Here is a 27849-nt window from a genome sequence, read left to right as displayed (position 1 = left end):
CCTCTTACAATGAACCTTCGGTTTTAAATATGACTTAATCTGCAGGCTGAAAGATCATCACACAGGAAGATAACGTGGACTCTGTATAAATCACTGCTAATCACCTATCCTCAAAAAGAAAAGTATATTTGATTGAAATGCTATATTAAAAAGTCTAGAAAATACACACCTTAGTTCTTTTTAAAGTATCAGCTATAAGTTTATGAACTATATTTTAATTATTGTTGATGAGCAACTGGCATGATGTTTTTTCCTGTTATTTCTCACAGCTACATATCAGCTTGCCAGTTAAATCTTTCTGAATATTCTCATTTCTAACTCCTTTTCCCTTTGACTGTGATCCATGTTTACTTTCTGCTGAGGAAAAGTCGTAAAAGGCTTACAAGTTCAAATGCTTAATGGGTTTATGAAGAAGAATGTTGTAAGAAGGATTGCTTTGACAGTTTGATTAGATTAACACAATCAGTCAGTTACAACAACATACACCAGCCACCCTTAGAAATACAGGTACTGCAACTTCCTTAGTGGATGCTACTGCATTTAAATTGAAAAGCACCAATATCACATCTTTCCAATGCAAATTTCCAAGGAAAATTAACTGAAACACACTGAATAAGGATGATGGCATTCATAAACACACTGCTCTCATCAAAAGAATAAATTAGCAAAAATGAAGCATAACTACCTGTATGCTTGTTTGTGAAGATGCATTTATAATTTAAAAATGTACATGGAATTTGTAACTAGTTCACATGTATGGAAAATAACATGACAATTCTTGGAATTGTTGAGCTATACAGGAAAAAATTACTAAGTCACAAATGGAAGTATTTACAACATAGTTTGTAAGTAAAGTATATTCTATATTTTATAGCCACATACTATGCTGTAAATAAGAATATATAATGCTCTAGTTCTGTCTTCTATTAGAAACATCCAGAAAGTTCAAAACATGAAACAACTGGCCACGCAAGTCTGGCAATTGTTAACAGGTCTGAATCAAAGAATTGCAGAAAAGGAAATTATCTATTATAATCTTGCCTTCTTGAATTTGTTGTTCTGGCAGTCATAACGTTATCTAAACATTGCTTTATTCCTCCCCCCACTGAGAGTTACTAAATTTTGTATTTTAAAAGATGATTCATACTCCATTCATGAATAAAATTAATGTGCAATCTGGTACAGCTACAGCACAAACCTCGCAGATTTATAACCATTCTGTCATAATGAATCTCACCTTGGTATAGGGGAGATCAGAATATGAGGTTAGTAGCAGGATAGATATCTCCTATGGTACTTAAGTTGGAATAAGGATAGGTCCTTATTTTCAACTCTGGAGCTTGTGAAGCACAGGTCCTCCTTGTTTTCAACTCTATTATCAACACAACACAATGTTCTATATTGTGACAAAACTTGAAATTTTTCTATACAAACACTACTTTCCGTAGTAACAATAATAAACAAGGGACTAGGTTCTGATTTACGGTTGCACAAATACGTGACGAATTTTATCTTGTATAATGATACCCAGTGATTCTATCATGATATGGCAATGGCAGTAAAACTAGATACATTTGAACTTTTGTTAATGAAGCACAAATAGTCTGAAATGACTATAGAAAAAATGTACACAACTTTTAAATCTTTTCAGCAGATGTTGAAGATGCACTGAGTAACATTAGATACAGACTAAGAGTCATCTGATAGACTGCAGTGATCTCCATATAATAACAAAATGCACTATTGGCCTTGAGATAGTGCCTACTTAATCCAGGACTATGTGAGATGGACCAAATGGGGTTATCTGAAAGCTCATGTCCACATTTATGTTAGCAAATAACTCAGGGCAATAGGAGATGATGAGAAGATCAGGGCAGTTCAGGCTGAGGCTTCCACAGCTACAGTAAATGCAGTTTGGATCTGCATCTTACTTCACACTCAGTTTAGCCTTGGATTTTACTTCAGTCTAGATTTAGCCTTGAGCCCTCAAATACAATGTTCCCACCATTCACGTGGTTCAAAGCTGTCCAAGTCATTGCCTTGAGACATGTATGTCCCCGTTAGGGGACATTACGTGTTGGAGCCTCTTTGGTGCGTAGCTGAAAAAGAGGTTACCATTAAATTGCCTCAGAAAGCAATTAACACCAAAAATATTCCATGAACCAAACCAATAGAAGGCAAGTGAGGACAAAAGGGGAATATGCTTCAGAACTGCACCACTATTCCAAACCAAAATGCAGACTTCCATTTGCTGCATGTATATGCAGATTTGCACCTAAATCTTGCTTCTCAAGACAAGAATTTGGAAAAAAGTGCCTAATAAACACAGAACCCAAACAACCTAGAAAGCGTCAGCACATCAAAATGGGAATAGTAGTATTCATGAGCTGCACATGCTAATTTATAGAATTAAGGTCACCTCACATGACTGCAGGGATACTGCCTATAAGCACCTAGAAGTACAAAGCTGCAAAATTAGCAGCATGCCTATCGACACAAGATTTTTCAAAAAAGTTGGAAGTTCTCATTTCCATGGCTGTAAAAATATGTCTTTTAACCAACAGCTTAATGGTTCTAGAGAGAGAAAACATTTTTACATTCAAGGGAAAAAGAAAAAAGAAAGAAAAATATGAAGGCTGCAATTAGAGGACTTGGAAACAAAGATAGAATGGTTGGTGAATTATCAGTGCTGATTAAGACAGTGGAGAAATAAAAGCTAGCCAGGGTGAAATTAAAGCATTGTGAACCCCTGCAACTGGAATGAAAAGAAATCTCAGTAATTAGCTAAATACAAGTGTACTTTACTACTCTGCTAAAGTGGGCTGAAGTATCCTTAGTGTAATAATATTCAACCATTCAAAATAATAGTAGCTAAATTCAGCATACAGCACACTGTAAACACTGGAGAAAAGGGTATTGTTCAACTTCACGAATTACCAGTTTTGGAGTATTCAATCGAAGGCACTTTAAAAAAAAAAAAAGTATGATTTTCTTAACTCATTTCATAAGCTACCTTCAAATGAAATTCCCAAAAGCATTTTTGGCAACCTTTGTCAGCATACATGAATGACAAACTTGTGCCATTGGCAACACACAATTCAACTTCTATCTGATTGCATGAATTCTAAACTCAGGATTTCTCAAACATCACAGTTAATACTGTGATGCTAATTCCTTAATAAAGAACACTATTCTTTCTTACAATAAACTTTTTTAATAAATAGAAATAAAGCCCTATTTTTCCCTTTCTACTGTGGAAAAACACAGTTCCAGCATTTAACCAAAGTACCTCCAGCTTGAATTGAAATTTATCTTCCTTCAATTACCACTACATTTGTGGCTTTCAAAAACTGCAACAGCAGATGTGGAGTCACCATCTCCGAAAGACATATCCCACAACAGCTATTTTCATTTTATTTGTAAACTCTTTCATTGTTTACAAAGTCATGACAGTATCACAGCACAGTAATGATGCTCAAGTTGTGATTCAGACATTATACTTAATCTTGAGTGCTTTAGAGAGATTTATTTTGATTTTTAGCTTCATTGAAAGATATTACTACTCTATGGAATATTGTTGGAGACAACTGAGTTACCCAAAATGAATCTTACCCACTGACTCCCGTGTACAAGATTGTTAACTTCTTTATTAAAAACACAGTGAAAATGGATTGGGTGTAGGCAAAAATGTTGAATTAGAAATGGATGTTCTTTCATAGACACATCTTTTCAAATAGGTGAATAGACTAGACAAAATAAAAAAAGAGAGATAGTAGTATCAAATTAATTCATTAGTTTAAAATCTGCAGGTATTATTATTAATGTGATTTGTGTACTTAATCAGAATAACCACTACAACAACCTAATATTTCACGAATTGTACTTTCCAGTGCACATTCTATACTCTGTTCAGAGACCTGAATAATCAGGACAACTTACTTTCTGAACCAGTGCCAAACTGAAGATTGCTATGCTGAAATTTTTTGTTGCTTTGAAATGAATCTTAACAGCTAAAGGCGGCAAAGATTTAGTGGAATAACACTTACTAAAGACAGTCCAGAGGACAGCTGAAATCAAATTTAATTTTAAAGCCACTGTCCATAACTGATGACACGTTAGGCATCACTTTAGAACCTCTTCATATTCACCTACATACTGCAGCATATGTAGCACTATTTCAGTTTCACACTACAAAAATATTAACTCCAATTAAGCAAAAATTTAGCACAGATTTATATACACTTTGAAATAGTTGGAGTTTTTTAATCAGTAATCCCAGAACTACTGCTGGGAGAAAAAAAAACTAAATTGGGATAACCACAAGAATACTTACAGAGAAAAATGGCAAGAAAATGAAGGAACTGAATGATGGAAGATCTGAGTAATGACAGAAGCAGCAAATCATATAATCTATCTGATTTAAAGAGATTCATATTATTCATATTAGACAAAAAGTTCAAAACAAGAATAAGAATTGGGCTTTTTGAAATTCTGTGAGGGAAAAGTAGAATACAGGTAGTCTGGAAATGTAAGAGAAAAATATGTTAAACAAAATTGTCCTATACAGGATCTACTACAGAAAGTTACAAAATAAGAGAACAAAGAGCTTTCGGGAGGAAAAAGAATAATTCTTGGTATCAGTAATTGTCATCAGCTATCTAGGGAGAACTATCACACAGACAGTCTGAAATGCACATCTTAACAAAGGGAGTCAGGTAAGGAAAAAAAAGTAGATATGCAAATCATCAGCATAAGCTGATAGTGAAGTTGTAGGAAAGCCTCAGATCACCCATGAATAGGATGGAGAAGGAAAAGTAAAAAAGTACCAGGAACCCTTATGAGACTGGAAGAAAGGGCAGAATAGCTCTCAAAATAGACAGTCAAGGGCAATGCAAGTGGCAGAGCAAAGCACAAGACTGTCATGTATCAGGAAAACAAGAAAGGCCAGAATATTAAGGAAGAAGTGATCACTACTAGGAGCTAAAGCACCGGAGACAAAAAAGAAGATAAGGTTCTTCATATTTCATGTAGTTCTAATGATGTTGTACATTCTAGAAACAAACAGTAATTATACCAATTTCATAATCCCCCTACGAGGATCTATGCTACTAAAAAGAAGCTATTTTTACTGGGGTTTACTGGATTTGTTGAATACTAGTTTGTCCTTTCTTTCCCGCCCCAATGTTGTGTTTGAATTTAGGGACTATGTCTTACATAGCGGAAAAGAGTTACAAATTACTTTGAAAGCTCAATAGATTTTCCGTGTAAGCTCCTTAAAAGTTTTGTCACTAAAATAGTCTGCTTCAAAGCAAATCAGGTTTATCTACGCACTTCAACCTACTTATCTTCAATGTAGTAGAATGTTCTGCAGTACATAGATGAATTTTGTCATGAATATGTACTAATTATTTTACATATGGTGGTAAGGCTGTCCTGTTTTTGTGAAGTGGTATCAACTGTAGATTTCTGAATTTCAAGTCTATTTTATGGTAATTTATTTTGTTTCTTACCTGGATGGAGTTCTGCTATTCAGAAATTTATTATGCACAATAATATAAACCATATATTCAGTATTATTTCCAATTTTGTGTCATTTACAGAAGTAACAAAATGCTTGCATTTTTATTCAACTGTTCATCTTACATCTATTATAAACACTTCTGATTTGATTTTAAATTTTTACTGTTCAAAGTTGGAAACATCACGCATTCTCACATTAAGGTAATCTGTATCAACTACGTGTTAGCTATGGATTCTTTACTAAATTTGAAACAAGGAACCAGAGAACTGTACAACATGTTAGGATTATTTTCCATTTGTTCAGGTTTTAACAACAATAAGACATCAGAAACAAAAGGAAAAAAATCAAATGATGGTCATGGTTTAGTTGTTAGTGTTCACTTCTACGAACACCAATGACCAGCGTAACTAACAACAGCAGCTTGAGAAAAGAGAACTAATTAGATTCCAGTTTTAAAATACTAAACAACTTGAACTTGTAGCATAGTCTCTTAAGACACATAAGTGAAGCTCAGCGAGGAAGGGCTCTGTGGGAAGAAGGAGCAGCTCTAGCCTGCGTTGCAGGAGTGCCCTGCAAAGTTCCTGTTGTGCTCTGGCTCCTTCCCCTGCGAACTGTGAATTACACACTGACTCCGCATCCCTGCCCACAACCTACACAGGAAAGTCCCTGCATCCATGACACAAACACAAGCACAAACAGAATACAATAGTATTGTTTCCAGTAACTCTCATGTTTAAAGAACATTAGGGGCATGAGAAGAAAACCCTGAATCAGTGAGCACAAGGAAGTTTCCGATAAGAATGCTTGTAATGGAGTGTTTCCCTTGTTTCTTTCTTTTTTTCTTTTATTTTCTTTAAACAGTACCTAAAGGCAGAAAAGGTGACACAAAGGCAGAAAAGGTGAAACATACAGCTTACACTGAATCAATTTTAACTGAAAAGACAATGGCAATTATTTTGCTGTAATGCATAAAATGCTTACAATGGGTTTGAAAATTTTTTCAAAAGTGTTTAAGTTCCAATAATAACAATCTATTTTTAAAGTCATGAAGGAAGCTTACTCTCCTACTCTCCTTACTCTAAGTAAAATCCATGTGGCTGTAAAAACCACGTGGCTGACAGCACTCAATAGCTTGGATCTGTGCTTCCTCATATATCAAAGGTACTTTTCAACAACAGCGAACCACTTTGTCATGAACAAATGCCCTGAAGTCAAACTTGCGGTTATCTATTACTACAGCCATCATTTGGCTTACAGAATTTTCATTGTGTATAGCTAAAATTAAGAAGTCTCTGACTTTCACATACTAGGTTTAGATTGCTGTATTGGCAGTTACAAAATGAAATTTAATAATTGAAAATAAACAGTATGTTACACTGACACTGGAACAATTTTGTTGAGATAAACCAGGAATAACTGGACAAAACCAGGTTATAACATTTAACAATACTGTATGTAGAGAATGACCTACTTTTCGGAAGCACTGATATTACTTATTTTAAGCATCTGGTTTATGTGAATCTGTGTGACTCAGACTATAAAAATAACAGAATTAAATTCCGATAGCATCATATCTGGTAGTGATACTTTGGGAGGTGATCATCATACAGAGGACTTAAGATAGGTCTAAGTAAACTGAGAGAACACCTATTCAATCAACAGAAACTGCGGAGTACCATTTTCAGAGAACAGCCATACACTCAACAGCAGCTGAAACAATAGTCAAAGGAGATTAAAATTTTACATATTTCACTAACCGAGCCGACTTTACTGAATATCTGGGATAACAATAAAGCACATTAGTAAAGCAAAAGTACACAAGGCTTTTTGAAAAAGATTTTAAGTATTTCTTTCTTAAGCCAAGTATATTTCTCCCTTTATCCATGCCATTTTATTAACAAAATACCCAGAGCATAAAATCAGTTAATCTAGAAACTATTGGCCTATTCACATAAGTAGCACTAACAAAGGAGTTTCCTCATTTAGGAACCATTAACTCTTCTTTTAGAGGAATAGGAAAATAAATTTGTAAGTAGAACCAAATGATGAGTTTAAGGAACACCTACAATAATTTATTTGCTATGTAATGGGAAGTCATTTAATGCCACATTGAACTCAATAAAATGTCTTGTATTTGAATGGTGCTTGGTAATACTTCACCTCTACACAGGCATCCTTGCTCTGGCAATTAGTTGCGTCTATAACGTGAGGCAGATGGGCTAAATGGTTTTGCTCACATCTCCACATGAAGGGGAAATATGGCTATGCAAAATCCCCCCCCCCCCATGCAGACTTCCTGGGGGGGAGGGAAATAACCCATGTACAAAGACAGCTTTACGAAAAACTTTATAATATGGAGTTCCACAGCTGCTTTAGGACAACGTAGGCATAGGCTGCTGCTGAAAAGGTAGTTTTACCTAGCTCACCACCTTGCACGTACTTATGCGATTTCATTTATGCCAACATAAAGGGTTATATAGTCATGAAAGGAGCCACATCACTAAACTCATCTAGGTGAAAACTTACCCAACAGAGAAAAGTTATATCATCTCAAAGCAACAGTGAAATCACAGCAAAGATGGACAGTTCGGCATGCCAGGAAACCTCTGACAGCTCACTTATCGGAAAGATATTCACCTTTACCATTCTAGATGATTCAGCTCATTGTGCGGCAGGAAAGCATGAGATCAGTGTAAGGAAAGTTGTAATAATGGACAATGGCATATGTGGAAGCAAAGGCAGAAATATGTGTTAGTGGTTGCTTCATTTAGATGTCTCAAGTAGCAAACGTGGGCACATATATTCCAATCACTTGCAAGAAAATTCCTTTTTGAAAAGCATGTGATAAATTCTCAGTTCCTGACTTCCCAATCTGCATAGGCATAACAGACGTGAAGCAGCTACTCTTAATACATACTTGTTTAAATTATGTCTAATATAAATCACAGAATCATTTAAGTTGGAAAGAACCTTCTGAGATCATCCAAGATCATCCAGTCTAAAAGACCATCCTGCTAAAGCAGGGTCACCTAGACCGGGTTGTCTAGGACCATGTCCAGCTGGGTTCTGAATATCTCCAAGGATGGACACCCCATAAATTAGGCAACCTCTGCCAGTGTTTGATGATCTTCACAGGAAAAATGTGTTTTCTTGTGTCCAGATAGAATTCCATGTGTTTCAATTTGTGCCCATTACCTGGGCACCACTGTCCTGTCACTGGGCACTGCTGAAAATTTTTACAAATATAAACATAATTCAGAGATTAAGGGTATACATGGGGACTAGAGATACTAATTTTAAAACTACCTTTGAAATTACAGAAAAGTGTTAAGAAAGTCTGATGTGTACAGAATCTAAGAATCTAAAAGATGCACAGAATTAAAGAGCATATGGATGTGAGAAAGGCAATTTTCCTTTCTCTTCTCTTGTGTAGCAACAAGATTCTCTTTCAGACTTCGGTCTTTAAAAACAATATTAACTTTAATAAAGCCTTCCTCTAGAAACACTGACTGCTTCAAAATAGCTAAGAAGCAAAACAAACTATTTTTTAGAATGTATCTAACATTCTATTATCATCCTATAGAGTCATGCATCAAGATCCTAATCAATAAAGCACTTCAGAGTACATGCTTAATTAACTTAATTCATGAGTTGTTCAATTCAAGTCTATGAGATTACTCACATTCTTTAAGTTAAGCATAAGAGAAAGTACTTTATCTCATCTTCTCTGCATTCACAATCAACTTCCATTTAGCCACAGAAAAATTACCATCTATTTCAGTAGTACTGGAAGCTGCCTTAAGAACTTGAACCTAGAAAAACCTACAGGTTTCCCTATCCATATCACTGAGTTTTGATTTTGTATGCTTTTTGCATGTCTAAATACCTTCCTCATAAAACAGCATGGCTACACATCTTTTTCCTTCTTTTATTTTCCACATTGAATCCTCCTTGATGTCAATGAAAGCTACCAAAGAAAATTGGACAAAAATTGGCAATACATAAACATATTTGCAATCCACGCTTACATTAAAACCAGTTGATCTAGCAGCCCAGAATTTCACATGATAAAAAAGTCCTTTTGAATATTATGAAAGGAATTTTAACTCACTTTTTGCAGAAACTCAGAGCGCTTCCATTTTGAGATCAAGATTTCTAAATTTAAGTGTCTACAAGCATGCTATGTACTTAAGCTACACAGGTAATGAAGATGTAGTCAATATGTTCAATGGAGCCTAAAAAGGGATTCAGCTGACCAGCCACTCTAAGCCATAACTAATGTCTCTCTAGGCTCCTCTGAGTTTATTCACTAGGTCTCCATCAGCTGTCATGGAAGTTTAGGTACCTGACACACACACACACAAACTTACAGTAAGACACCTATACTTTTGCATTTATATCTCAAACTAAACCCCACCTCTGCTGTTCACAGTAAGCCCACAGGTAGGAAGGCCAGAGACTAGGAACCTCGGCGTTCCAGATCCGACAGACCTCTAAACCCAGAAATTCCCATGTACTGGCAAGTAATATGCAAACCCATCCAAGGGCATGCATTTGTGCTAAATAACTTCAATTTTTATGCGGAGTCATATTTAGGCATCTCATACAGGCAGCTACTGTCAGTTTTATAATTGCTAGTGTATGTGCGTATTTCTCGGAGTTCAGGTAAACACAACTATACAGGAATTTACTCTCAAGAAGTAACCTGATATACATCTCTCATGGTCCTCAACCTGCTCTGCTGTACCACAGTATTCGAGCAGAGATACAGAAAGTGCCAAGACTGATTCTTCCTGCAAGGCCAAGACAGAATGTGAAAATAAAGACAGGGCTGATCAGATGAGATGTATTAAGTGATACGGCTAAGATCCCAATTAGGAGAGGTGAAGGGCTGGCACAGGTATAAAGTTGATTTTATTTGATGAGGAAGGAAGTTAACTTTTTTTTTTTTAAATCCTTGTCGAGGCAAAACATACAAGACAGGGTGGGGGAAGGTGAGGATATATAACTGCAGATTACAGTTTGGGATCTGAATGTGCATACCGCTCTGTGCAAGACTGTGGTCCAGCTCAAAATCAGGACCCGCTTAGTCTGTTTTCATTGGGAATTTGGGAACCCTGTCTCTGAATAAGAAACTGCAAAATAAATAGGAACAACTAACAAAACTAAACCTGGATGATCAATAAAAGAGTACCAATCGTATATACACTTCATTATAATTCTACAAATAGCATTGGGCTTTCTTCTTTTCTAGGAGAAAACCTAAGACCTTGCATAAATGTGAATGACTGTATTTTAAGGTCACATTGAAAAGCTTAATTATTATTTTAGAAACTTGGGTTTTCTCCATTGTGCCCATAATCCTTATGCACATTAAAGACTGTACATAAAGTTATATATACGGTTCAAGATAAAGCAGTCTGGTTCTTTTTTTGACTAACATTCTTACCTTCTTTTCTTTGAGTTTTATGTTATTTCAGATTGCGGTTAGCACAAGATAAACAATAAGAGGTCACTGACTTCAGTGCTATACCACTGAAATATAATTGCCTGCCACAATAAAGTCCTAATGAGCACAACTCTTGTCAATGGGAGGTTGCCTTGGCAATAAAGTTATCCCAGAAGATAACTATCCATGTGGTAGAAGGTGATGACAGTCAGTTGCCTGACAAAGATTCGAAAAGTATAAAAACTTTTCAATTCCTCAAGTTGAAGGGAAGCTTTATGTATCAGGAGTCTACTGACATGAGGGAAAATACTGACTTGCTGAACACAAAAGGATCTACAAACTTCCAAAGAAATGCAGAGTTAGAATAAGGACGTTTTGTTTAAACAAGAACATGTTTAGATTGCCGGTCTTCCAAGTAAAAGTCCTTCTCTCATGTGTTCACATCTTCCTATGCTGTCCAAGAACTAATTTTGATTTAAATCATACTTTTAGATTTACTTTTTTAGATTTACTTTTTAAGAAAACAACATGAAAAGGTGTTCTTGAATTATAGTGAAAGTGAGTGAGATCAAGGCTGGGTTTAGCAGACAGCAGGACAGTGAATTCCAGCTCTCAGGTAAGAAGCTAAAAAAAACAACCCCAAGAGAAATCAAGAGGTAGCAGAATCAGAGGGAGAGGCATGAGCTGAATACAGGCTCCAGAGGCCACTGATGCTTTTGAATCCAGGAGCTGGTTTCACTGATGGTATATGGCAGGTGGACAAGAAGAGTCACTACCACGTCACACAGTATTTTTACCTTTATTTCCTAAGAAGATTAAACTTTCACATTCACATTTTATGTCTGGGCAGGAAAGGTTATATCCCACTAGGTCCTTCTCCCCTACTCCAGAAACGTTTAACCCACTGGCCAGTTTCAATCAAATTGACAAATGCCTAGAAATCTTACAGACATGATCCTACCCATGTGTTAGTAATTGGATATTAAATATTCAGATGTCCAGACACTTTTAACAAGGTCACTAAGCAAGACTCTAAAATTAAGTTGTCGAATAAGAGAGAAAGTGTTCATGAATCAGAAGGACAAACATAAAATAGGATCTGTGTTGTTCACTAAATTACAAAGTGGTCTTGAAAAAGAATAGTTTGGTAGAGATGCAAAATTATTCAGGATAGCTTTTACTGGTAAAAAATAAAGCTGGCTGCAAAAAGTTGCAGAGAGCTGTTGTGTCACTGAATAATAAAATGGCAAGTGAAATTCAGTCTGGATATACACACAGAGGGAAAAACATTGCAAAGCATCCTTACTTGATGTTGTCCTTGACATTAACCAGTAGGACAGACAAGCTGGACTACCTACGAACCTGAAAGCACTCATATTCAACAGGAGAAAAGCCGTGAGAAATTATAAACACAGAAATAAAGAAAGAAATAGAAAACAACTTCATCTCACTCTGTGAATCTGTGGTGTGCTCATCTCTTGAAGAAGTTTCCATTTAGTATATGACAGAAATAAAATTTACAGTAAAACTATAAAAACTACAGAGAAGGAAGATAAGCACAAAAAGTGCATGAAATGGCTTCTGTAAGTACAGATATTTTCAGCTTGGGAAAAAAGTGATTGCATACAAAGGTAGAAAACAGTTTTGAAACAGATGACAGAGAAAAAGTGAATAAAGACTGATTTGACACAATTTCTCATAATCAAAGAAAAAAGTGGAAGTAAATTCAAAAGAATCTTTTGTTAAATCAAAGGAAGAGAATTTCTTTTCACACTGCATAAAGAAATTGCAAAAAAACACTGCCACAGAACGTTTTAAACAGTATATTTTAAAAAAATTAGATACATATTTAATAATACTCAATGAGCATTTAAAAAAAATATATATAACAGATAGTGATATAATAAAGCTTCTGAGTAGTAGAAGATGGGAGGTATATCAAACCGTACCTTCCCCGCTCTTTTGCTCTCACTCTAAATGTTTGTTGTCGTCGTCCACTTAACCTAACCTGGTTCAAGGATCTTTATGGTCCAAACCATGCTTTGTATAAAAAAAAGAAAAAAGATCAGACCACTGAGAAGTCTTATGCTCCTGTTGAAGAAAAGGATGAGAACAATTGTCTACTTAATATCATGGACTCAACATGGAAAAGAGATGTTAGAACTGCCATAAAAAGAAAAATATTCCTGTCCATGAAAAATTAAATCTGCTTACAGTAGATGTATTTTGAGTCTCTTGTCTCAGGTGGCTTAAGGCTTTGATTGAGACCAGAGTAGTAATAATATCTTTCTTGTATAGATTCTCCAGTGTCTGCTGAGAAACGCACTCCTGTTTCAACTTTAATTGATTTTTTTTTTTTAAATAAATACTAATCACAAGACAACTCTACTGAAAAACAAACTTAAATCATTCTCATGTTCAGGGAATCAAAATCTCTGATTGAGTCTATATAAAAAATGAAAACACAGGAAAAAACTATAACTGCATCTTTGAATATTTCTTAAATTTCAATGACTGACAGCCAGACAAATAACATTATTACATGTAACCTTTTCCCCCCTCTTTTCTCTCTCTCTTTTTTTTTTTTTTTTTTTGGCAGGAGGTAGTGGTGTTACAATTTCTGTAACCAAACTTTTATTTTACTATGTCCCTAGAGTTAGATCTCTACTTCTCTATTTGGATAAAGAGAAAACCTGTGCTTCTGCAGTTTTTCATGAGCCTCAGCAAGATTTTTGGGTCCTCAGCACTTCTGGAAAATTATACCAATGTTTTTTATTAAAATATAACATTTTATATTTAAGACGTCTACTTTTATGTTACCATATTGCTCAATAGAGTATATGAGGTCCAACATGAGATACATGACAATAAAAATGAACACTAAGTCAAAGACAGGGAAAATAAACTTCATCCCTCCTTGAAGAAGGAAAGGATATAAATGGCTGGTCAAGTACACGTGATAATACTTGGTCTAATGAAGACACACTTACATTTTCCAGAAAAATAAAATAATGTTTATTTTGAGCAAAGGAAGCATCAGTCTCCTGGATGAAGAAGAAAGATTAAATTTCAAAGAGGAAAAAATACATTTTTCTGGACCCACCTGCCGGACTTCAGGAAGAGAGGCATAAGCCAGTAGGTTCCACCAGCAATGGGAGCTCTCTATTGAAGTTTGTCTAATGGATGCAACCTGAGAAATGTACTATCTACCAAGAAAGAAAATCTTCTTAGGAAAAGATGGCAAATAAGCTGGAAAAGGACAAGCAATCATTTTGATTTAACTCTAGGGTTCAAATCACAGCTCTGCGCTCTCATCCTCTCTTCCTTCCACTGGCTGTGGTACTCATCAGCCCCTTCACTGGGCTAATCTAAAGAAAACTAACAGATACTGCCAAGGAGCAGGGAGTAACAGGAGCTAGGAGAAAAGCCTATTTCAGCAGTGAGACAGTAAATCAACAGTATTGTCAAATTCTATCAGTGTTATAATTTGGTTTTTCCCATATCTTTTGTAAATCTTTGTAACCGTGCATTTTACATTGTAGGATTATATGCTTTAATTTGCATTTATTTTCCAGGATAAGCCTTAAGATATCTTGGTAACACTGAAGTTTTCCTCACACAAGAATAGGGTAAAGCTGTAAAGTAGGACACCAGGGCACTGTAAACAGTACCTATCTCACCTGCCTGTTTTGCTGTGTATCCAATGAGTCTGAGCATGTCTCATTTCAACTACATCACTCTACTGGTGAGCTGGCAATACAGCAGTCAGCTAAGTGGTACTAAACAAAAAGGCTTCCTGGCAGAAGAAAATATTAGGCTGTACGCTTGAACTCTAAACAGTCACACGGCACTTGCCACCATGTATTTAAAACTGAAAACTAATATACAAAGCTGCTACAATTTATTTTTTTTTTTCCCCTGAGCAAGTTTTTAGCTATGGAACTTGTGTCAGTGTCTCTTCTGCAAATTATGTTCTACTACAGAGTTACTTACACAGAGAAATCACTGCACAAAAGACAGCATAAAAAGGTAATTTATGTAAGAACATCAGATCAGAAGGAAAACACTGTAATGAAAAATACATGCGCTCCATTCTACATGAAAAGTAAATAAAATGAAGTACTTATATGCCAATGAAAATTCTTATCGTATTTAAAACAGCAGTCAGCATAACACCATGTTATCTTGTATCACGATGATTTGATGGCATTGTTAAAGAGTTCCTTCCAGCTCCAAACTGCCCAGAAATCAAATGTAGTTTTGAACTCAATATTTAAGCAGTTTGAAAATACTGATAGTTAAAACTAAACACTGTCCTGCTCTAAGTATTGGTATACAACCACTGACATTCAAGACCTGTATTGCCATTTCTAGTCAAGGATGAAGAGTTTAGAATGGATGCCATCACTGTAATGGCATTGCTTCCCCCTGCCCGCCCAACAGAGAAGTACGCAGCTACATAAACACAGTGGATCTTAAAAGTGCCTCAAGGACAACACACATTTTAAGAAATAAAATAAACCAAAATAAAAATTTGATGCAAACTTCAATAAAATATCTTGAACTGAAGCAAGGATACTTTCTGAGGTTTTGATGGTAAACATTTAAAATATTTATCTAGAGTAGAACAGCACAGACACTGAGCATGGAGATATCCTCACCATTTCTAATACAATATGTGGAATCTTTTAAGTCAGAGTTAGAAGCCAACAAAAGTCAGTTTCAAATACAAAAGCAATTTTAAATTAGTGTCAAAATGCCCCTCTGGCACGGAACAAATATAAAACTAACTTGCATTTCATAAGTCCATAGAAATATGTTAAACACATACATCCTGAATAATTCAGCCATCATGCTATCTCACTTTACCAATTCTTTATGCCAAAAAAGATGACAAAATGTAAGATAAAAAGGCAAGAGATAATAAAAAGATAAAATTGAGGTCTTACGTTACACTATTTTGGTTTGTGGAATCTTTCACACTTGACACAGTCTATGAACATTTATATTGATCAGTTCTACAGATTTAAAGTTTGAGTGTCTTGGGCATAACTTAACAAGCAATTTCTATTTTGAAAGAATTTACAAGGTATTTACAGCATTTATCTTTTAAAAAAAACAACAAAGAAACAATAGCAAAGCCTGAATCAAGTGAAAAAGTGGAATAATTCACTCTCATTAAAATGCAATTCAGGTTAAAGAATAAACGAAACTAAATATTTACAGCTAAGAAGCTCTCACAACATATCTTTTGTAAGCAAGATGCATAATGTCTTTAATTTTTCTACTTTACAAAGTTCTGCTACAGAAGACAGTGATATATTTTAGTGGATTTCATAGATACAGTTACAGAATACCAGAGTATTTACTGAAGTGAGGATTTGGGAACCTTTCCAAATTTCTCTTCCCCTCAACTAACTAGCTCAGGTACAGGTATTTGGGATTACATGTTCAATGATTTACTACACAGAGCCTAACAAATGACTGATGAAAACTAAATTAAACTAGACAGAAAATATGACACGAGCTAGAGTACCTTTGCTACCATACACACTGAGACAGAGACGGACATCATTTAAGCATCCAATCCTATTCTCACCAAAGTCAATGCAACAAATTTTGAAAGACAGAATGTGGTTCTAACAACTCCAGACAACAACAGTTATCTGTTGCGCTAGGAAATACGTAACAGCAGACTATTTAAGTGTGCTGTCATTCCGCTGAAAAGCCCCTGTTGCAGTTCATGAGAAAATGGGGCCTGCTCTGAGAATTACCAGTCCGGAATTTAAGCTGGAGACAGCACAGTATTTATTTTTCCACTGCAAACAGAGGAAAACGTGCAGCTCAGTGAGACAAGGCATTATTTCAGCTTTGATGGGGAGAGGGGAAGACAAAGGAGACAAAACGTTTTTTTTTCTGTGAAAACACCATCAGCAGGATCCTCTCTTTCAAGAGAGGCCACTGTTCTCTAGTCCTTGGGAGGGGAAGGAGGCCATCCACCATCACCCTGGATTTCTGCAGGAAATGGGGGAGCCAGAACGCACTCCTGGTGCAGACATGAAGGAATATGACAGCCCCGCCTGTCTTCCCATTCCTTCCACATGAAGGAATCTGACTGTCCCACCTATCCTGACCCTCCTCTGGCACCGCTCCTATGCTGTTCCCGAATCATGCCATGCACTGGGACTAGAGCTGCGTGTAAACAGTGCCTTGCAAAACACCTCATCCCTTCCCGAGAGCCGTCAGGTAGGTAGAGTCTGAGCAAAAGCCCTCACATCAGCAGTGTAGGGATGCCTGTAGCCCATGCTGTGGCTAATATTACGTTGCAACACGATTAGTTCACCTTCCCTCTGAACTTATACTGCAGTTAAATGCATTTCTGTTTTCAGTAGATCGAGAATAATAGGGGGGAAAAAGTCAGTACATGCACATCCTGAGTAGCCACTAAAATAGAAGGCATAGGTGTGGAAATCTAAGGAGAATCCCCATGTTTTCTTCCTTTCCTGCTTTAGGACACATGAGGTAGCAAAAGCAAGCCTGATAACAGCGTCATCAGCCTTTGAGTACAGTGAGAAAAGCAGTTAAGCATCTATCCAGGCCCTTACAATTATTAGTAGGATTGGTCCTTCCATCTGTATCTGGAAAGCTAAATTTCTTTCAAAAATAATATCCTCTATTAATATTTCTGCCTTTACTAATTTTACATATCTCTCTCAAATCCAACATCACAGGTCCATCCATAGATAGACCCTCTGAAAAACTTTTTACCGATGTATCCCTAAATGACATTTTGGCCTATAGCAGGCTTTACAGTTAAAAATATGAATCAGAAGATAAAACTAACTGAACAAATTCCATCTCTAAAGTGTGTTTTCCATTTGGAAAGCAGCACTGCTGATACAGTTGTAAATGATTAAGTTAGAAACCATAAGCAACCGAATGGCTTAGTGACAAGTTATTTGTGTAAAAATCTATAATGTTATTGCTTAACATTTTAGCAAAAACTTTGCACAAATTTTACCAGCTCCTGTAGGTTCACTGCATTTATTATCAGGTTGATAAGATCCATATTATAGGTTGATAATAAATTTGGTATAAGCACAACTGAAATCTGATAAGCAACTTGTGGAACAGCTTGAGGTTGTTTCAAAAAAGGGTTGGCACTATAGGTGACTGTCTACATTAAGATATCCTTACTGGTTTTAAATACACTGTTCACCAAGAAGTGCACACAGAACAGTCTGCTAAATAACAAAATGTAGAAGACAGTACAGATCTGCTGCACCTGCTGAGTCAAAACACAGAATTACTCCTTAAGCATGTTTAATATGCAAAAATAATCTCACTTAGGTATAAGAATCCCATTTAGGTATTTAGGTATAAGAAACTTTCACTTAAAAGATACACTTGGAAATCCCATGTAAATACATAAGTATTAAGATTTTAAATATTATAGAGAACTACTGTAATACAGCAGAATTTGCCCAAAATCAGAATTAAATAATCACAACCACTTATTATGGATAAAGATCCCATTGAAGTGTAACCTGACAGGTGCCTGTGGACTAGCAATGAGAAATGCTGTCCTTTCAGCATGGCAACAGTTAGTTTGAGAAATAACCACATGCTTAGACTTCAAAAGAAATTTCTCAACATTATCGTAGAATCATAGCTCACAGAAGTGAAGTTTTGGCAAAATCTGCTATTCCTTGGACACATATGGGTGGTTAGCTGGATTAAGGAAGGGCTTTTACATCATTTTAGCACGCTGATGAGACTAATCATCAAATACCAAATGCAGTGCTAGAGTCAGCATGGTAAAAAAAACCTTCAGGGTTTAGAAATGCTGCAGCAATAGCAACAAAAATTATTCAAAATGAGAGAAATTAGCTACAGTGAAACATTTAAATAGCTTAATCTTTCAGTTTATCAGAAAGATCTTACAAAGAATAAATATTTTCCACTGGAAGAAAATGCCAGGTAATAACAGAAATAAAAATTACTAATAGATGTTATAATGAGACAGAGGAAGTAAAAGGATCCCAGATGGAAGCAATAGCCAAATTCAATTCAGAAATTTCTTGAAGATGAACAACCAAATCAAACCTGCAAGGATACCACCTCTTAGGACAGATTAACAATAGAAGTGATAGATCCCTCATTTCTCAACATTTTATCAGATTTGCATACCATTCTACAAAACACACTTCACTGAAACAACTTACTGGATTCATTAAATGAATAGCAAGCAATTCTTAACCCTCTGTTAGAGGTCTGAATAGATGGTCTAAGTGGACATTCTGGCATTAAAGCCTATGAAACTAACTAAGCATTGCTACGTAACAAGCAGATGTAAATACACTGATATTTAAAGATGTTACATCCCTTTATGAGACATTATAAATTATGCGTTATTCCCATATTTACTAAACTAATTGAGTTGAAAACTCTCATGGAATTTAAAATTCCCCCCCCCCCTTCTTTTTGCCCCGTTAACTTCAACAACAAAGATAGTAGATAAGAGCATACTGTTTAAATACATAGTTAAAAATTGCAAGCAGAAGCTACTGGAATGTCAAGTAACAGAACTAAGAATGGGTAAACAGTTTTTCTCTGATATCAATTCCTTCACTTGACAGTCAGGCAAGAACTTATTGAGGAAAAATAATTACCTCAATTAGAGGTCAGTAACATAAGGAGTTTTGTCTGGACAAACAACAAGACAGAAGACGTGACAGAAGGATGAACGCTGAGAACTGGAGACTGGAAGCTAGTATTGGATTGAGTAGTTAAGCAGATGGGCAGTAAGAAGCCTGGAACTCAGAATCGATGGAGGGCATTGATTAAGCACAATTCAATGTTTTGCTTCTCTGAAGAGACAGAAGAGAGTATTGACACTAACGCATGCTTTGAGTGAGTGTTCGTTTTACTACTATAAATTATCATGACATCAAGTGCTTGGTTTTGAAGGGCAAGAAGACTGAAGACATTAAAAGCTCCTAAGTGGTAATGATCACTGAAGGCTTTTTCTCTTATTATGATGATTCTCAATGACACTAAAACAAAAGGTTCAAGAAAAAACACACACAAACATACTGGCATGTCCAAAACACACTATCAGAGTTATGGAGGTTTAAAAAAATACTTACTTGGTATGTGTCCCATAACCTGATGGTACACCGTAAAGGGACTTCTCTCATCAGCAAGTTATTCATCCAACGGAAAGCAAATTGCAAGTATTTCACCTCATGCTGATCCAAGTGCCTATGAACTTGTTCTGGAGATAGAATAAACAAAGATTTTACTGCAACTTTTCTGAAGTCCTTAAGTATCAAATGCACTGTTTGAAAAAATAAAATACTCCTCCGATCCCAAGCAAATAAAATGTGGTGGTGCATGCAAACTCTTACAACTGAATGAAAATCCCCACAATAGAAACAACTAGTTAAACATTACATTGGATTATTTTTCTGCCTCTAGATGGCTTAAACAACTGCTCTCTGTTGTGCTATCTTAAGAAAAGATTAAGGTCAGACCTTTACAATATACCACAAAAAATATACAAAGTTATAAAGTGAAATGATTAGATACATATATCCTCACTAATTTCTTAGGCTACAAATTATTTGGGCAAGACTACAAGAAACAAGGTTTGCAAATAACATAAGGGCTTCCAAAAATAAAGTGTTGGTAATAAAAAGAAGACAATATTGAATTAACAAGGCAAAGAAATATAAGGAAAGTACATGTAAAGGTTGCATTCTCTTGAGACAAAAAAAAAAGTGAGATTAATGTGTAGGAAATACAGTAAGCAAATTTAAGTAATTTGCAGCCTAAATAATTTCTTAGTATAACAAACAAATACAAATAAAAACCAGTACAAATCAATGGTTTCTAAAGCAGTACTCAATAGAATCATAGAATCATTAAGGTTGGAAAAGACCTCTAAGATCATCAAGTCCAACCGTCAACCCAACACTACCATGCCCACTAAACCATGTCCCTAAGGGCCTCAATAGAATCATAGAATCATTAAGGTTGGAAAAGACCTCTAAGATGATACTCAGTCATATCAGTCTGTAATATATAGACAAATATATAAAACTGTATGCACATCTTAAAACTATCTGTTACCTCTCCTGGGAACTTTTTAAAGTCATAGCTATATATAAAGATGTGTGAATCTTTAAAAGAATCATTTCACTTCTATGTATAACACTAACCAGCTAATTAGATACTTCTGCTGTTCAACAGACTGAACTGCTACTACGGGATGTGAAAAGATAGAGAATGAGGGTGGAGAGAGAATGATTTTGTGCTCTTTTAAGTCATCTCATCAAGTCCTGGATAACCCCTCTCCTCCTCTGTCATATGTGTACAGGAAAAGTACTACAGCATTACTGCTGTATATTGTGCCTACATATTGTTGATATTTCTAAAATTACGTAAGAACTCTGTGATGGCTTTTCCACTACCCACCATAGCCTCAAGACCCTGTGACTAATATTCTTCCTTCCTCTACAAACCAAATATCCGCCCATCACCTTCACACCCTTCTTTCCCAGGCATTCTGCAAAACTCATCAGCTGCCCTAGCTGGGAGAGACACAACAGTCAATATCAAGGGTAGTTCTGAGCTCTCCATAAAGTGAGCAACCTGTGCAAGTGCAATGAGTATCTAGCCAGCACTCCAAACACAACAGCTACCTGTTAGCCTTACTCTGCAGCCCTTCCTCAGCAGCACTGCTAATCTGGGTCTTTTTTTTTTTTTTTTTTTTTAAATAATCAACAAATGAGCTTTATAAAAGTCATGGAATTCTGCACAGTGGAGACTTTTCTCCTTCTGTAAAATGTTGATGAAGCAAGTCCTCAGCTTGAAAAGTTATTGGAAGGAGAAGACAGATGTGGTAACCACGTATGATCTGCAACCTTAGAGAAATAGGCTTAAAATGAAACAAGGCAGTTTATATGTAGAAGTCCACATTTTGAAGACAGTATAAGCTTTAGAAACCTCTGTATTTTCATTTTCCACACAGAGGCCTTGCATGCCTCTAACTTCTAAACAGTTAGAATAGAATAGAATAGTTCAGTTGGAAAGGACCTACAACAACCACCTAGTCCAACTGCCCAACCAATTCAGGGCTGACCAGAAGTTAAAGCATGTTATTAAGGGTATTGTCCAAATGCCTCTTAAACACTGACAGGCTTGGGACATCAGCCACCTCTCTAGGAAGACTTTCAGTGTTTGACCACCCTCTTGGTAAAGAAATGCTTCCTCATGTCAAGTCTGAACCTCCCCGGTGCAGCTTTGAGCAGTTCCCATGCGTCCTATCCCTGGATCCCAGGGAGAAGAGCTCAGCACCTCCCTCTCCACTTCCCCTCCTCAGGAAGTTGTAAAGAGCAATGAGGTCACCCCTCAGCCCAAAGTCTAGACAAGCGCGAAGTCCTTAGCTGCTCCTCATAGGACATTCCTTCCACCCTTTCACCAGCTTTGTTGCCCTCCTCTGGACACATTCAAGGACCTTCACAACCTTCTTAAACTGTGGGGCCCAGAACTGCACATAGTACTCCAGGTGAGGCTACATCAACACCGAATACAGTGCGATAATCACCTCTTTTTACCAGCTGGTTATTCTGTGTTTGATGCACCCCAGGATGCGGTTTGCCCTCTTGGCTGCCAGGGCACACTGCTGACTCATATTGAGCCTGTTGTCGACCAGCACCCCCAGATCCCCTTCTGTAGGGCTGCTCTCCAGCCACTCCTCTCCCAACCTATACATGTGCTTGGTGTCACGCCGTCCCAGGTGCAGAAGCCAGCATTTCGACTTGTTAAATTTTCAAATGTTAAATAAAGCATTGATGATTGCCCAATGTTCCAATCTATGCAGATCCCCCTGCAAGGCCTCTCATCCCTCAACAGAGTCAACAGCACCTCCCAGTTCGGTATCATCAGCAAACTTGCTAATGGTTGTATTCAACTCCTGCATCCAGATCATTGATAAATATATTGAACAGAACCAGCCCTAGAACTGAACACCCTGAGGAACACCGCTGGTGACCAGTCGCCAGCCAGATGTAGCCCCATTCACCACAAACGTTTGAGCCCTGCCCTTCAGCCAGTTCTTCACCCAGCACACCATTAGGTTGGTTATTCAGAACAAGTACAGAATTACTACCGCATGTCTGCCTTTGCTCTAGGCAAATTTAGCTGCAAGCTCAATACACTGAAGTGAGATATTATGTTAAATTTATTTTTTAAATGTCACATTTAGATACCTATATTGCAGACTATTGTAATTAGATAATCAACTATATCAAGCAGGATGCAAAAAAGTCAGTTTTATTTCTAACTGAACTTACTAACTCACAAACTTTTTGTTCTTCACACAGCAGAAACAAATTTCATTTGGTTGCTTGCAGGCATTGAAAGTAAGTAATGAAGAACAATAAATTGTGTCAGTTGTGGTATTTCAACTACAGTTATTAATAGGCATAATGATTTTCTTGAAAGTTGCTTTCTAGTCTAAACAAGTTAAAAAAGAGACTACTAAACTCTGTGCATTATGTACAATTGATGCAAGACTGGAATAGAAGATGTATTGACTAAAAAAGCTAATTCTTCCTATTTTGTTAATAGTGAGTAGAGGCTATTTTGCTGACAAAGGTAATTTGGACAGTCATAATCTAAATTTAAATTTTCTATTTCAATGAAAATAAGTATGTGTGTGCAATGAACAAGCAAGATATATAATTATTGTCAGCTTTCAGACTTCAAGGGTTTTATAAAAAATACTTCTATTGCAGTTTCTGATAGTAAAAGTATTTTACAGTTTTAAAAGAGATAGTTCTTTTATCAACATTCAAAAGAAAGAATTAAATTTAATAAGTTTCAAAATACTTTCAATAAATCTCTATATAAAGTTTTGGTAAGCAAGTCTTCTGATTAAAGAATAAAATACATTATACAGATGCATTCCAAAGTAGCATACTGCCAAAAATATGTATTTGGTACATAAAAAGCATTTATAACTATTTATAATTTAATAAATGCACTTATTGAATATATTATTTTGAATGATCACGTTTAGCCACTTTAAACAGATGCTTCTTATGGCAGAAGAGCCTATACATAGAAAATATTTATTGTTAATGTTTAATGTCAGCTTCTCATACTGTTTTACTGATTTCAGAATTAAAGTTGTATGTGACTACAGAATCACAAACTAACGCTGTTTCTGTCCTTATTTCTGTAAGGACAGAAATAACCTGTACTAAAGCATGACTTAACTGCTGTCCTGACTGGGGGATACTGTCAGAATGAGTGCCTAGGAAAGTTTACATATAAGCAAAGAGGAACCTAAAAATAATAGTAAAATTATGCATGAATTGCCAAATTACAGTGGCACAGCATGGTGCCACTGCATTCATCTGTATAATTTATTACTTCAGAATATTAGCCTTTTGGTGTTGACCTTTACTTAAAGATTCCTATCAACCCTAGCAACCTTTTCTGACGTTTGACTTTAGACCTAGGTTTGACACTTTTGAAAATTATTTAAAGTTCATTTTTTACTCATATTTCATACCCTGGGTGCTTCATTTTTTAACTCCATTTTATCAATACTTTATACATAATTCATTGTAAATATAAAAAGCACTAATTGTTAAAAATTATCTGAAATGCAGTTAAGCTAAGATTCTTTGATAAATAGGCCCTTAGTTCAATAAAAGAAAGAAAAGTGTGCATTTCTCATGAAGAGCCACACAATTCTTCTCGAAGAGCGTACTCTAGCTACAAGAGTAACTCCTCTGCTACCAATCCAAAATGAACAGTAAAATAATAAGCCAACCTTTGCCACAGAGGTTTATTGGCACTGCCATTTACACGCAGAGTGATGCTTGTGCATTGCTCCCTAATGTATGAAAACATGCTGTAGAAATATGCTAGCGCTCCTGTTTTCCAGCGGCACTCTAGCAGGATTATCTTCTTTCTGGACCATGCCAATAAAGGCAAGCATTATAGACTAATCATTCAGAGACTAACATATTGGAAGACAAGCTGAAGAAAGCGAACAGTGTGAAGCGCTGACACATTTCAGAAAACAAATTCCAAGTCTACTACAGATGAGAATCTCCACCGACTATAGTTATCTTCATTTTTTAATTAGTCACTTTGTTATTTTTAAAAACAACTGACATTGCAAAGAAATAAACATCATAATCTATAAACTTAGAGAGAATAACACAAGCACCTAATAAGAAAGCATGACACCCAGAAGAACCATTGTTTCAAAACTCAAAACCCTTTCATTTTGAAATATATAAAGTCTCTTACAGAATTAACATAGGAGCCTGTCTTTCTTTTAATTCTCTAATGACTCTTTTGGAAGGTTCCCGGTATGAAAATGCGAATCTAACAGTGACAAGAAGTTTTTTAAAACAAAGAAACAAAAAATTTCTTTGGCAGGTAATAAACTTGTGGAGGAACCTAGCAGAGACAGAACTACTATGCATAACTAAGAATTACTTCAGAGATACTCAATGTCTTCAGTCACTATTTTATTCATTTTTTTTTTCCTCAATTAACTTTTACTATTAAATACAACTTAACACCTTTCCAGACACCTTTTAAAAAAACTGATTAATAGACCAGTGTGATCCAAATTTCTCCTCCTGTCTTCTCTCCATCGGTAAGAAAGATAAAAATCCAGCAAGTTTTCAGCTGCAGAATTTGATAGAAATTACTCTTTTACTTAGGAAGCAGTTTTGACAAAAAATTAATCAGTTGAATTTAAAATCCAGACACCTTTCATCCCATGTTAGGTCAAATGTAGTAAGAAATTATTATCTATGACTTAACTCACTCAATTTGACAGTTAATGGTGATAATGAAGCTTCATAACATAGGTTATAGCAAATCCATATTTAAATTTTTTAGATGTCCTGTGACAAATAGTCAAAATATTACAATGTTTGGCATTTCATTACTTCATGGTTAATCAGATTTCTCCCATACACTACTGTGCAAACATTTACCTTTTACTAGACATATCAGATTATCAGTTAAATTTTGCCACTGTTTATTAAAAGGGTGAATTTCAAAAAAAAATAAAAATCACATGGTTTAATCTCAAATTCATTCACAAGGGATGTGCTTGCAAGCCTGGAATTTGACTGACCATTAGATTAAAACCAGTAAACTGCAATGCCACAACTTCTGTGATATTGAGCAGGCAAAAATGATGTTTCCCTCTTTGTGCAATATTGCAACTTCTTGACTACAGAAAAGTTTTCATGGCCCAGCCCATTACAAGTATGAGATGTTAGGTACAATCTAAGTAAATAGTGTAAAGTAACATTTCTTTTCCTGTTTCTTCATAATGCTGTGACTTGATACTTGACTGACAGCTTCCAAGTACTAGCTTCCATCTACAAAACTTTAGTACTGTTTTCTTAACTATGTAAAGCAACCAACCAACTAGATTTTATTCTACTTAATGCAGTACTATAGCAGGCATTTATTTCTACTTAGCTGAACTTTCTAAAAGTGTGGGTAGCTATTAAAAAAGACAGTATTGTAACACAAATAAACTACATAATCTAGAGGAACACTGCTTACTAGAAATGGTGTTATCCACAAAAGTTGTCCCTGCAAGCTTGCACGCATGAGACCAGAATCTCCTGAAAAGCAGTGACTGCTCTGACTTACCACAAACACTCGATAAAACTGGTTTTCTTAAGTATTGCCTGCAAGCTTCCAGATGTCCTGAGGGAACAAGCATCCCTTTGATTGCATAAGCCTCCATATGGATATGGTCATCCATGCTTGTCTTCCACCATTTTGCAGCACATTTTGCTCCAGTCTAGACTCATAGACAGTTGATTAACATGGAGCAGTTCATGCAATTTCATTCATTCCTGTAGGGACTCCACAACCAACATATCCACCACCAGCTTCTGTGTACTATCCATTCAGTCAATATAGTAACAAAATGTTGAAATCTTTTCTACTACACCTAGATTCTTTAAACATTGTCATTTCCTTAAAATAATAGCTCCCACATACTGAACCTTGCTGTCCAAAAGAAGGAACTTTGTCATCAGTAAATGACTACTTTCGTTTTGAGTACTCTACCTACCAAAAGCAAATTTTGTATTTCATTCTCTCTCTTCCCAAATTGTTTCTACCTTATACATTACAGTATGTTTATGGGAGACAAAGGCAAGAGTTTGGAGTAAAAACTCAACGCGAGATGTTGCGAGATGCAGAATAAGGCTTACAACTTCCCAACCTGAATTAATAAAAGTCTGAACAAAAGTAATTCTGTCAAGACTACAGCTTAGCAATGAGTTATTATTAGGTATGTATATTAATTTTTATTAATATACATTAATAACAAAATAAGTTCTTGATGCCTAAAAAGACATTCAAAAGATCATGAATGTGCTCCTGAAGACAAAATCTCATTATGATACACAATTCTGCTTTAAGTAATAGTAGGGATCTGAGTAAGAGATTTACATGCTGATTATACCTTGTTCCTGAATTAGTTAGCTTTTTATACCTGGCTAAAATCATCCATTGTAAGAATTATAATAAAAGCATTTAAAAAAAATAAATTGAAAAGTCCTGTACAAAATGAAAAGACGACTGGCAGAAAACCAGAAATATTACCAAATTATATTCTCCTCATGGCCTACAATTTAGAGATAATGGTCTATTTGAATCTAGCTCACTAAATGTACAGCAAGTAGCTATGACTGAGAAATAAATTCTGCATACACAAAAGATACAGCTGATACTCCAATACTAAAAAGCCCAAGATGCTGATCCCAAAGCAAAAGAAGAAAACAGTAGAGGGAGGGGAGGGGAGGGGAGG

General features: G+C 35.9%; 1 protein-coding gene across 1 annotated transcript in view; it reads right to left on the bottom strand.

Annotated features, from left to right (window-relative positions):
* The window catches only part of TBC1D22A (TBC1 domain family, member 22A), a 200209-nt gene that overhangs the window by 62178 nt on the left and 110182 nt on the right, over positions 1-27849 (bottom strand). The window contains exon 12 of the mRNA XM_009324397.1: positions 20120-20247. Coding sequence (XP_009322672.1) covers positions 20120-20247 — 128 coding nt within the window. The remainder of the gene's footprint in view (positions 1-20119; positions 20248-27849) is intronic.

The sequence above is a fragment of the Pygoscelis adeliae genome, unplaced genomic scaffold, assembly GCF_000699105.1.
Source record: "Pygoscelis adeliae isolate BGI_AS28 unplaced genomic scaffold, ASM69910v1 Scaffold315, whole genome shotgun sequence".
Taxonomy (NCBI): domain Eukaryota; kingdom Metazoa; phylum Chordata; class Aves; order Sphenisciformes; family Spheniscidae; genus Pygoscelis; species Pygoscelis adeliae.
This window is presented reverse-complemented; position numbering and strand designations above follow the sequence as displayed.